Source organism: Pseudorasbora parva, chromosome 6, assembly GCF_024679245.1.
Source record: "Pseudorasbora parva isolate DD20220531a chromosome 6, ASM2467924v1, whole genome shotgun sequence".
In the NCBI taxonomy this organism is placed as follows: Eukaryota; Metazoa; Chordata; class Actinopteri; order Cypriniformes; family Gobionidae; genus Pseudorasbora; species Pseudorasbora parva.
The window spans coordinates 13,453,846-13,467,998 of NC_090177.1; the positions used below are offsets into that span (position 1 = coordinate 13,453,846).

General features: G+C 39.0%; 1 protein-coding gene across 2 annotated transcripts in view; it reads left to right on the forward strand.

Moving 5' to 3' along the window:
- Positions 1–4: 4 nt before the first annotated feature.
- spryd3 (SPRY domain containing 3) overlaps positions 5–14,153 on the forward strand; it is a 69,210-nt gene continuing 55,061 nt past the window's right edge. Inside the window, exons 1-3 of one of the 2 annotated variants that reach the window (XM_067445699.1) lie at positions 5–145; positions 6,030–6,166; positions 11,736–11,811. In XM_067445699.1, coding sequence (XP_067301800.1) covers positions 6,039–6,166; positions 11,736–11,811 — 204 coding nt within the window. In that variant the 5' untranslated portion in view covers positions 5–145; positions 6,030–6,038. Of the gene's footprint in view, positions 146–4,337; positions 4,495–6,029; positions 6,167–11,735; positions 11,812–14,153 lie in introns of those variants that run through there. The other variant, XM_067445698.1, reaches the window with a different exon arrangement.

Here is a 14,153-nt window from a genome sequence, read left to right on the forward strand (position 1 = left end):
CGTACGTGGCTGATGCTATTTCTGGAAGTCTGTTTCTTTTTCCTCTCTCTGTTTCTTTGCTCGCTTTTCAGCTTTGCTTGGTGAGGCTGCAAGCCGGGAGTCCCCTGCAGTGCCAGAGGATACAAACCGAGAACGAGTGAGAAAGGCAAGCAGCGGCTTTTAAAGATCTGAAAGGCGGTGATAGAGAGCGAGAGGAGAGAGCACAGTTATGACACCTTCAGGGGCTGGGACTGAGAGAGAGAGAGAGAAAGGAGAGAGAGGGAGAGAAGAGAGAGAGAGAGAAGAGAGAGAGAGAGAGAGAGAGAGAGAGAGAGAGAGAGAGAGAGAGAGAGAGAGAGAGAGAGAGAGAGAGAGAGAGAGAGAGAATGTGTAGGGGGGGTGGAAAGAGAGAGAGAGAGAGAGAGAGAGAGAGAGAGAGATTATTTTTCCTTTTAGAAATCATCAAGCACTGATCCAGCTTTCCCTCACCCATTATTGTATCTGGAAACATTCCTTTGCCCAGGATACTTACTCTGGCTATGATGGTTACTTTTCTGCATCATCTGTGAAAATGTTAGAGCATTCTAGTAATCTTTTCCATGGTAACAATGAAGGCGAGGGATTCCTTTTTTCTTGGTCATTACACGGCACTATGGTAATTTGCTTGCGGTAGAGTCGCGCCGTTAACCCTGTTACTTCTAAGAATGCTAAAAAGCTTGGACACCTCTTAGAAGTCAAGCTTTTTTTAATGTAGCATTGTAGTATTAGTAACTTTTTGAACGTTTTTATGATCTTTCAGTTGCTGAAAAACGAATTATTAAAGTCGTGATGAAATTAGCGACAGGTCTTTTCTTCCGTATCGTGACGTATTATCGTAACATAGGGCGGGGCTCGGTTTTGTGCATGGGCATTTGATTGGGTGTTGGCTTGGGGGCGTTGCACCGAAAAATAGAAGAAGGTGAATGCGAACTTGCTGGAGCGAGGTTTATCCAGACTGAGGGTGAATTCACACTTGTAGTTCGGCTCGCTTGGTTTGTTTGGTACAGACCGAAAACAAAAACAAAAAATAATTTAGCCCTGGTCCAATTAGCATTCAGATCGGCATTTTTATCACCCAACCAAAAGGTAATGACCCTAAAGGCATAGGGAGACGTTCACAACCTGATTGGTCATCTTTTATGACATATTGCCTTTTCTGAGACGGAACTTACTGAACATTCAGACCAGTGCTGGGTGCTGCACTCGCTGTATGTGCGTAGCTGCATATGATGGTATTTTGACCAGCTGAGAACTCAAAGAGTCAAAACAGCGGGAGGAATCCCTCCATCACACACACAAACGAAGATCATCTGTGAGGAAAAGCGATTCTGTGGGATGGGCAATATCACGATTATGCCGATATGCGTGAGCATTATGTCCTTTTTAGAGTCTCAGCCTCCTGTTTTTGGTTCGTTTACATGTCTTTGGTCCATGTTACATTTATATATTATTTGAATCAAACCAAACATGATTGGAGAAGGCCAGCATAAGTCACCAGAGAGAATTGTCGTGTTTACCGGAAGATTATGATATTTTGATTAAACATTACAAGGCCAAAGAGTTTTGAAACATGAAAATGAAATATTTTCATGGATCAACACATTCACAATCTGATCATCACACATCACCGTTTCCACAGTGCTCTATCAGGTTCTAAAAGCAAAGATTGCTAATATACACTCATGTCCTTTGTTTCATCTGAAATTAATTGTTAAAATATTGGCGTCCTGGACACGTGAGTCTGGGTTTTTAAAAACTTACCTCAAATGTATGATATGAATAAATAGTGAATAGACAGCTGTTGAGATTGTATTCTCAACTGAACTGAGAGGCTTGGATCTGGGAACAGTATTCCTTATGTCATGACATAACAAGTGGATAAGATCAATAGCATGTCTTTAGAAAATATATTGAATTTTCATTATATGCTTGACTTTAAGTGAATGTAAACTCAGAAAGGCATCCCCGTTGACCTAACTGAATGAGCACCTTGCATCAAAAATGTTTTGTTATGATGGAGCGATTCAACCAAGGGAGATTCTGCCACTTAATAGTTTATTTTGGAGAAGGGACCATCTAGATAATTGGGGCAGTGTTTTCACTGGAATGTACAAAAGACAGTATATGCCAGCAGCTTATAATGCAATCCATCAGCCCACTCAACCAGATAAATCTGATCTCTGAGGACTAGTTGTCCTTTGGCCCAGATTACTTGAGAGTTTATGAGTTGTCTTTTAGTGCAGAGATGTCACAGGGTGCTTTTGTAGATGATAAAAATTCCATACAGTGGCCAAGGGCCTTTATACCAACTATTGATGCAGCAAACAGATGTGTTTGATGGGGTCTCTACATGCAAACGGCTGCTTTTAGGTCACACCCAGCTGGAGGGGTCCCATAAGGACAGAGCTGTGTTTATTTGTTGTTGTCATGAAGCATGATGGAAGCTAAGATGTCAAAGATGGGCTGGTATGAATGCAGAAGGCAAACAGGATTTAGATGATTATCTTATGGTATTGACATGTGTGGTCATAGTTCTTTGTAAAACAAACATGTTTGCCTTCAGAGTCTCTGTTTGTGCTGTGGAATTACTCTCTTTATTGGTTACGGATAGCATCCCGATATGATAGGCCTACTATAGTTATTCAACTTCTGGAAGCCACAAAAGGTTGGAGCGTTCCTTGTTTGGATAGATGTCGACTGGCTGATGTTCTCTTATTAGAGTTGATTAGTCTTGGCAAAAAACGCAAAAACCACCTGCCGTCTGACATTCCCATCCGCGCCACAGCACGGCCCCGTTCTTTGTTTCCACATGTTCTGGCTGGAGAATGTTCCAAGGAGCTTGCCAAACCGATGGGGTCTCTCTGTTTCCAAATTCACCAGATTACACGGTTTTCCTTTTCATCTCTGTCTACAAGTCAGAGTTAGCTACAATAGATGCTTTCCAACGCAATGTTTCTTTTTAATCCTTGTCAGCATCATCATTTTCTCAGTGTAACTTATACCAAAAATAAGATGCATGCATCATCCTGTCCTACTGGTGGTTTCGCTCAATACGCTTAGGCTATAGTACGCTACTACTAGTCATTATGAGTCATGATTATAAGGGGCCCTTAGATTGTGCCAAATGTTCTGTAACCCACTTTTCAACTATTTGAGGTGATGGAATGCCAGACCGTTATAGAAACACGTCTTCATAGTGAATAGAAAATGGAAAAGTTGTGTCAGGACTTCAGTTGTGTTCATAGTGCTTCATTACACTGCTCTCTGGAATACTTGATTTTGATTGGTCAACCACTGTATTCAATGGTCAAATATTTAAGAATAATGACAAACTGCATAACTGGCCACTACTCCAGGATGGACATCTCTCTGAGGTCTGCTCAGTTAGTAGGACGTTTTGGGAAGATGTACACAACTGGTTAAATAATCAAATTAGCGAACTTGAACAATTTACAATAGCCTAGAAGATATTCTTATTTATAATTCTAAACTGACGAGGGATCTTTCACTTCTGATTAACCTTATCATTATGGGTAAATACCACTTTCACAAAAGTAAATGGAAAAAACAACTGCCAAATGTAAACTGGTTTAAAAATGAATTTCGTATGTTATTATCCTCCATGAACCTTGTCAAAAATTCTAAACAAACTGTAGAAGGTATTTGTTATGCTGCTGAAAGGTTTTTGATCCTGTAACTCATATTATTTATTTTGAGAACAATGCCTTTTTTTCTTTCTTTTTTTCCGTCCTCATTGTCAATTTGCACTTTGTTTTTGCCTTGTCTGTTTTATTTTATTTATTTTATTTTTGTGTTTCTTATGCTGTTGTCTCCACGAGTGTTTGTAATAAATATTAATAAATAAATAAATAAAAATAAATAAATAAAAACAGAAAAAAAATCTCTCTGAGGTCTCTATATAAATAAAATAAATTAAACTCAGTGTTTTCTGTCTATTTATTTATTTTGTTGATTAGCTGTGGAATTATGTATAGCCTAGATTTAATTAACAATGTGTCAGTATTTAAGGGATAATGTATTAAACCCTGAATATTTTGCGATAATTACCAGCTGACATATTTTAAAATTTATATTAAATAATAAAATAAAAATAAAATAAAAATTGTATTAAATAAAATAAAACTTTTAAATAAAAAAAGAGCATGATTCTGTGACGAAACTGTACGGTTGAGCTGTGGTCATTTCTCCGTTGATTTCTCCACAGTACTTGAAGCCGAACTTAAAAAAAAAACTGCCGACACGCTGCCAAGTTTCTCATTGGCTAAGCGCCTGTCAATACACTGTGTGACGCTTTTCATTTGTGCGCTCCGTTCATTCCTCCATTGACGCATCCAGGAAGAAGCGCTCTCACTTCTGCGAAGTTTGTCAGGTAGCTTAGCTAATGGAGTCGATAGCTAAAAGTAAACACAAGTGGCCTTAGAATGTTATACCGTCTTATTCACTGATGTACACAAGGTACGTACGTGACGCCATCATATTTAGATACGTTACTCTTTAGTGACTGTAGACATGAAGCTTTTGTGTAATTATTGTATTTCGTGAAGGCCTCACAGCAGCTAATATTTTGTTAGCTATGCAAGGTGATTAGCAGTGATTGGAACTATCCTACTACAGCTAGTATGAGCTATTGCATCTATTACTTAACCATTTCGCTTTTGAATTTTATTTAAATATACAAATATTATTTTAATAGTATGCGGTTATAATATAAAGTATATAATACTTTATTGTTGACATTATATATATATATATATATATATATATATATATATATATATATATATAAATATGTGTGTGTGTGTGTGTGTGTGTGTGTGTGTGTGTGTGTGTGTGTGTGTAATTAATGTAGTCAGTCTTTAATTAACATGTTTATTTACTTTGTTCTTGGTATGTTTTCTTGTAACGTAGGTTTTTTTGGTCTAACTTGACTGTAAACTTATTATGTGAAACTAATAATATCTGTGAACTGTTGCTAAATGCTGTAGTAAGTTCTTCATGTGATTGACACGACATTTAATGACAATCTAGAATTTTCCTCTGTCATGTTCTGGATGCATGAATGTATGACAGCTGACACGTAATGTTATCTATAAAGGCCTTCGAGACTCTTAGATAAGAATTTATTTATTGCGTGGTTGTATAGCCCAACTATGGAAATGAGACCATTATAAAATTCTGTTTTGTTGACTAATTAGTTGACTTGATATGATTAATTATTTTGTGATGTAGAGGGTAAATATGCATGCATGCATTGTGTTCCCAAATACAGTGATTGAACTTATGACAACCAGAATTGACTGAACCCATTTGATGATCATGATTTCAGTTGTTTTCAGATTAACAGTACAGCCCCATTTGTTTATTTTTTAATTTGTTAAATGTCATGAACACACACACACACACACACATACATAATGGCATTATCCCTGGATAACTTTCAGTTCATGTTCATGTTGTTGACATTATATGCACTTGCATGTTTATTGCCAACAAAACACAGACATTTGATGCAGTTTCACTCACCGCCTGCTTTCGACTCATGACCGGGAACAAACAAACACTTTCAGAACTCTGTTGCTGCTCCAGAAAATCAAACTTAATCCACTGTTACATTAACACTGGGTTATTTGGGAAGCCGAACAAGGTTATATTTCAACTGTTTGAATCTTGAAGTAGTTTAAGTAAATCAGAATGCATGAAATACTATTAGACTTGAATCCAAAGTTAAATAGCATTAGACTCTTTCACCCCCCCCCCCCCCCCCCCAAACCCAAACATTACTGAAACATAACCAAAACTGAAAACATAACCATGTGGAGTTGCTGAAAAAAGAGTACACATCATATAAAGTGTGCACATGCATTGTCACAATTTGTGAACAGCGAATCCATTATTATTTTGTCTTCTCATGAACTCTTGAATAAATTGTATATCTCAGATACTCAATCCAAAACCTTTAAACCTTATGGCATCTGTTTTCTGCTCCACAGCCCTCTGAGATGGATGACATCAATTTACACTACAGATTCCTGAACTGGCGGCGCAGGATCAGAGAAATCAGGGAAGTCCGTGCAGTTCGTTATCAAGAGCGATCCAAGCGAATGTTGAAGAATGGAGACACGCTAAGGTAGGTTTGCCCAGTGAGTGACCCGTGCTCTGTTCTTTTTCCACATTGTTTGGAAATCAGCTCCTGGCCTGGAATTCATGTGTTGAACCCTCTTAGTTTGCATGGAAAAATTCTGCACTGCTTTTCATTTATCCTTATTTATTTTTATATTTTGAATTGCACAACCATCCACCCCCATCGCTATCAGTGAGCTGGGCTTGCGAGCGTAAAGCGTGCGTGCGTGCGTGTATTTGAGGCATAAGTCTGTACCAAAGACGTAATCAGCCTTGACTCACTTGACCTCCCTTATTGAAACAATTATAAATTTAGAAAAAGTCAGTGGCTACTTTATTTTATTTGGTCAGGAAAAACTTGATCAAACTTGATCCGTCGGAAAAATAAATAGACCTCACACATGGGATTGTTGAAATTCACATTTTTTTTAATATGTGAAATCTCCAGCTTTTTTTTTTTAGAATTAATTCATATAACTTTGTTTGTCCCGTTTCAGGAGTCAGTGTAAAACATGTTCTGTGACTTTAAAGGAATCGTTAACCTAAAAATGTTGACATTTTTAAAATAATTAAGTCTCTTAGGATCAACAAGGCTGCATTTATTATAATTTAATTATAAAATTTAAAATAACTGAAATCTAATATATTTATGGCAAAGCTAAATTTTCAGTATCATTACCCCAGTTTTCAGTCCAAAAATGGCTGCCCACTAAGGCTGCTGGATTATGGCAAAAATCATAATCACTATTATTTTAGTCAATATTGAAATCACGATTATTGGTGGGTGACATGATCAAAGTCTTCATGATATGAGTCATTTTAAATGTCAGTGAAATTTTGGTCAGTATCAAAAATGTCAGTGTCGATACTTAAGCAAAAACTAATTAGATTATTAATGCAAGTAAAAAGTCAGTTACAGAAGACAAATAAACAGTCAGCAATTCATTAAGAACAAAACTAATTGCAAACAAATAAATCCAACAGAACAAGAATACTAATTATATACACAGTGCTATATGTTTTTTCAGGAAGTACTAACATATTCAGATAATAATAGCCTGCAACAGAAATTGAATAAAGCGATCAAATGTAAAATAACACTATACGTTGAAGACTAATTCTTATTAAAACTACAAAAGTTATTCATTCAATATCAGTGAAGGATTTTATCTTTTGTTGTTTTGTATTTATAATTATGACTGCAGCAGATTTATTAGGCTGCTGTCACTTTAAGACCTGCACAGATCCAATGTACTGTTTTACTGATGTTTCTAGGCACGTGCACACATGAGGCTGCCTTTGGGAACATTATCTCTTTCAAATAAGCACATCCCACAATTTAGTAACAGTAGACTGCATTTTACAACACTCACTTATTCGGCTGATTTGGATGTTAAGTTTGGCTTAGGAGGGAACAGAAGCTCACCGCTGTGAAGGAAAGGAAGGTGCGCTGGACGGATTGCAGCACAATAATCGTTTTATGATGATTATCTTGTTTTCATAATCGTTGGAAGTAGGGGTTGCACTGACTAGTCGATTTTAATTCTCTGCCATGACGCTTTAAGCTTGACATCGACTAGTCGCTGGCCTATAGAGGGCGCAACAGGATAATCAATTTCAGGATAAGCTCTGTTTTCAACAGTTAAAAATTACAAATAAATGCATACTCCGAGAGCTCTCCACAAGATATGTTTGATTATACCATCTAGATAATCAAAATTGTTTGGCAGAATGCACGCTTATTGTACACGTAAGTTAATCATTGCGCTAAACTAATGCGTGCTGCATTGCAACGCACACACAGCACATCACGCAGAAATTGCACGTGCCTCACACAAAACCATTCAGTATAGCAGAAATGTATTGTCAGCATGTTCTGTGATTTATCAATAAAATAGATTAGAAACTGAAAAGTTCTAGCACATATATTTCTTGATAAATAAAACCCACAGCTTCACTATTAGTAGAGAGACGCTGGCAAGTCAAGTTGTTCAACCCCTAGTTGGAAGCCAAAATAGCCTAATCCAAAATCGAAAAATCAATTAGGATTAATTGCACATTCCTACTGCCCACTGCTCCGTGTGTGTGTGTGTGTGTGTGTGTGTGTGTGTGTGTGTGTGTGTGTGTGTGTGTGTGTGTGTGTGTGTGTGTGTGTGTGTGTATATATGTTCACTACTCACTACTCACAACATGTGTGCACTATCTTGGATGGGGTAAACGCAGAGGACAAATTCTGGCTATAGGTTATCATACTTGGCCTTCACAACTAACTCACTTCACCCACTCACTAACTCAACTCCCTCATCCCGCTCATCCACTCACTCACTCACTCACTGACTCACTCACTCACTCACTCACTCACTCACACACTCCACTCCACTCCACTCCACTCCACTCCACTCCACTCACTCACTCTCTCACTTCCTCACTCACTCACTCACTCACTCACTCACTCACTCACTCACTCACCCAACACTCCACTCACTCACTCACTTACCCAACACTCCAATCCACTCCACTCACTCACCCAACACTCCACTCACTCACTCAACTCTCCACTCACTCACTCACCCACTCCACCCACTCACTCACTCACCCACCCAACAATCCACTCACCCAACACTCCACTCCACTCACTCACTCACCAACTCACTCAATCACTCACTCACCCAACACTCCACTCACTCACTCACTCACTCACTCACCCACTCACCCACTCACCCACTCACTCACTCACTCACTCACTCACTCACTCAACTCTCCACTCACTCACTCAACTCTCCACTCACTCACCCAACACTCCACTCACTCACCCAACACTCCACTCACTCACCCAACACTCCACTCACTCACTCACTAAACTCTCCACTCCACTCACTCAACTCTCCACTCACTCCAATCACTCGCCCAACACTCCACTCACTCACTCACTCACTCACTCACCCAACACTCCACTCACTCACTCACTCACTCACTCACTCAACTCTCCACTCACTCACTCACTCACTCACTCACTCACTCACTCACTCACTCACTCAACTCTCCACTCATTCCACTCACTCCTCCACTCACTCAACTCTCCACTCATTCCACTCACTCCTCCACTCACTCACTCAACTCTCCACTCACTCACCCAACACTCCACTCACTCACTCACTCACTCACTCACTCACTCACTCACTCACTCACTCACTCACTCACTCACTCACTCACTCACTCACTCACCCAACATTCCACTCACTCAGTCACTCACCCAACATTCCACTCACTCACTCACTCAATCACTCACTCACCCAACACTCCACTCCACTCACTCACTCACTCACTCACTCACTCACTCACTCACTCACTCGCCCAACACCCCACCCACTCACCCACTCACCCACTCACCCACTCACCCACTCACTCACTCACTCACTCACTCACTCACTCACTCACTCACTCACTCACTCACTCAATCAACTCTCCACTCACTCACTCAACTCTCCACTCACTCACCCAACACTCCACTCACTCACCCAACACTCCACTCACTCACCCAACACTCCACTCACTCACTCACTCACTCACTCAACTCTCCACTCACTCACTCACTCACTCACTCACTCACTCACTCACTCAACTCTCCACTCATTCCACTCACTCCTCCACTCACTCACTCAACTCTCCACTCATTCCAATCACTCCTCCACTCACTCACTCAACTCTCCACTCACTCACCCAACACTCCACTCACTCACCCAACACTCCACTCACTCACTCACTCACTCAACTCTCCACTCACTCACCCAACATTCCACTCACTCAGTCACTCACCCAACATTCCAGTCACTCAGTCACTCAGTCACTCACTCACTCAGTCACTCACTCAGTCACTCAGTCACTCAGTCACTCAGTCACTCACTCACTCACTCACTCACTCACTCACTCACTCACTCACTCACTCACTCACTCACTCAACTCTCCACTCATTCAACTCTCCACTCACTCACCCAACACTCCACTCACTCACTCACTCAACTCTCCACTCACCCACTCACTCACTCACTCACCCAACACTCCACTCACTCACTCACTCCCTCACTCACTCACTCACTCACTCACCCAACACTCCACTCACCCACTCACTCACTCACCCAACACTCCACTCACCCAACACTCCACTCACTCACTCACCCACTCACTCACCCACTCACCTACTCACTCACTCACTCACTCACTCACTCACTCACTCACTCACTCACTCAGTCACTCACCCAACACTCCACTCACCCACTCACTCACTCACCCAACACTCCACTCACCCACTCACTCACTCACCCAACACTCCACTCACCCACTCACTCACTCACCCAACACTCCACTCACCCACTCACTCACCCATTCACTCACCCATTCACTCACCCATTCACTCACCCATTCACTCACCCACTCACTCACTCACTCACTCACTCACTCACTCACCCAACACTCCACTCACCCACTCAACACTCCACTCACTCACTCACTCACTCACTCACCCAACACTCCACTCACCCACTCAACACTCCACTCACTCACTCACTCACTCACTCACTCACCCAACACTCCACTCACCCACTCAACACTCCACTCACACACTCACACACTCACCCACTTACTCACTCGCTCACTCACTTAATATTTTTTATAGAAACCATGATTGTTTTCAGGATATTTTGATCAATAGAAAATTCAAAAGAACAGAATTTCTTTGAAATATAATGATGTTTTGTAACAATGTAATGGTGTGTTTCTTTAGGGTGACCACCTGGTTATTGCTTTGTTGCAGCCCATAGATGTGATTTTGCAGGACAATATGCATGACACGTGTGTGAGAGTTACATTTACTACTATTATACTATGTAAATATTAATTTATATTAGTTGGAAAGCCTATTTGCAATTACATTGGATGATAATAACAAGTTTTAAATCTAAGCTTTGTTAATTGTGACCGGCTTTGTGACTGGCACTCAATTTAAACAGGTTCGATGTTATACAATGTAATTTACTCTACAGGACCTATTCAGTCTGCTAAATATAAAAGGCCAGTTAAAACCACATTTTATTACAAAAATAAATTTATACAATTTCTTTGCTCTGTCCACACAGTCGTCTTGACAAAACAAAATCCCTCTCTATGATTGCATTGGTTGGTTATTTTCCCTACCTAGAACATGATGGCTGCACAAATGGATTTTTAACACCAGTCACATTTTTTATTACATTTCGTGTTGTGGTATTGTAATAATACAGACATAATTGAAATTATCCCACTGCTTATGTCTTACAGGATGCGCAACAGAGCTCCTAATTTCAGACATGTGGTCACCCTAATGTATAGATATATATATATATAATATGGAAAATTAACTGTAATCTAGTTTTTAAATTAAGATTGAGAAGCTCATCCATATTGGTGTGAAACATGTAGAAACACAACTGAACCTGATTTCAGCAGCTAGTCCACTCATCATTGGCCATTTTAATAATGTACCTATAGCAACAGTGCTCTGGTTATTAGAGGTTAAGCTTTTTATTACTTCCCTGCTGTAGTTACCAAGGGAACTCTGATGAAGTTGGCTGCTACGTGGCTCCACGCCCCTTATCAAAAGGAAACTGTTACTTCGAGGTAAGAAGCACACCTATGTTGTCGGGTTGCTAAAAACATTAGAATCACTTCAACACCCTTTCTGTTGCCTTTGTTAGGAAATACAGTAACCCAAGTACTAATAACTTTATGCTCCAAGATATCAAGTTAGTTCAACTATTTTAAATAAATGTTTTAAATTGCATTATGATTCTGTTGACGTCTTATTATATTTTAGGTTTATGTTTTTGATTTTAAAAATGTTTGTTGCTTGCATCTGGTCTTTGATTGACAGGCAAAGAAAAAAATATTTTTTGCAAAGAAAATAATCTTTCAAATGTAAATGCTGTTTAAAAATCGTAGTAATGAAGATCTAATATGACACATTGACACTTTTAATGTCTCAGAATTTTTGTTACTGTCTATTGTAAATCACCTCTGATAGGATTCGTTTTCTAAATGACTTCTGATTTGTAATTATCCACATAGGATGATGTCATGATCTGATTTGTGCAGGATTTATAAGTTGGGAGTTTTAATAAATGAGTTAAAATCACTTACAAATTCATGGTTGACAACAAATTTCAAGAGCTACTAGCCGTTTAGACAGTTCACCGACTAGTCTGTTTTTAAAATGTGTAATGTTTCCTGTGTCCCTCCATGTCAAAATAGACACTGCCCTTTGAGTTGATGTACTCCAACATCACCGCTATCTCTCTAGCAACTTTGCTATAAAATACAGTTCGAAAAAGAAGCTCCCAGGTGATTTAGTACCGGAAAACTTGCAGGGATTGGGCTATAAATTAGTCTTTGGGAGAGGGCAAGCATGATTTAATTTATGAAGCACAGTAGAAGCTGTCTGGATGTGTATCTGAGGCGGGAGACAGCTCTGATGGGTTTTCTGCTGCTGGCAGATTGAGCTGGTGTGATGAACTTCCTCTCTGGGGGATTGGAGTGGGAAAGTAACACCCTGTACGTTACTCTGATGAGTCCTATGTACACACAGTGTTTTTTTGTGTCATCGTTTGACATTTGACGTTTGATGTTTAATATTTTGTCATGTCATGTTCAGTCATTAAAATGCATAATTCTAATTCATGAACATAAATGATGTATTCATTCAAACTTTTAATTTTTAGAAAATACTGTATTGTGAATTCCTCCACATAGCTGGTCGTTTTAGAGACCATTTAGAATATTGCATTATATTCATCATCTAGTGATGTGGGAGTGATTCATTCACAACGAGAGACTCATTCTCTGTGCAGATGCAAGTTGTAATATTTAAAGGGTTAGCTCAAGCAAAAATATAATTATTTACTCACCCTCATGTCTTTCCAAACCTCTAAGACTTTCATTCATCTTCAAAACACACATTGAGATATTTCAATGAAATCGGAGAGCTTTCTGTCCTTCTCTTTACTGCTTCCCAACTGACACTTTGACGCTTCAAAAACTTCATAAAGACATTGTAAAATTAGAATGAATTAATATAAATTAAGCGGTTTAGTAAAACATTTCTGAAGAGACTCGATCGCTTCATATGTTGAACAGATTGAATTTAGGCATTTATTAACATATAAACGTTGATCAGTGAAGATAAACAGAAGCTGTTCAGCGTATAAAGTGATTGTGTCTCTTCAGAAAATGTCGACCAAACTGCTCAATTCATACGGTTTTACCATCTCTGTGATATATTTGAAGCGTCAAAGTGGTAGTTACGTAGCTGTCAATGGAGGGACAGACACCTTTTCAGATTTGATCAAAAGTATCTTTATTTGTGTTTCGAAGATGAATGGAATTTGGGTTTGGGACGACGTGAGGGTGAGTGAAATGGTGCGTTCAAGTCCTACTGGGAAGTCGTGTTTACAATGTCGGGTGCTTTCAAGTCCGTCAATTTTCATGTGTGCCCTCTTTTAATTAACTACACAAAAATGCATCTAGAAAATTATGAATGAAGAATGTGCATCAGGTTTGTTTAGCTTTTTGAATGTTTTTAATTAATTTCTGAAGCCACTGCAAAATGTATCGTTTATTATGTTCTTATATTAGAAAGCTAGTATATTTTGTGCCGACCATTAGCCTATTTTGTTGTAAATAAGAAAAGCCTGGCAATATCACTGCTAAATACCTATAAATATTGTGGTATTCTGCTCACTGACACACACCCAACAAATAAACATTGGGGCTTAAAGAAAATCAAAAGCTTCCCACTCCTATTTATGACTTTGTGGTTGTGTTCATGTGCTTTCAGCTCATAAATTATGGAGCTAGAAATATGACAAAATTATCTAAATTTGAATTGTATAATCTGAATTATTGACAAGTGTAATCTAACAAAATTGAATATTCTGTTGCATTTCACATAAATTTGAATTTTTAAA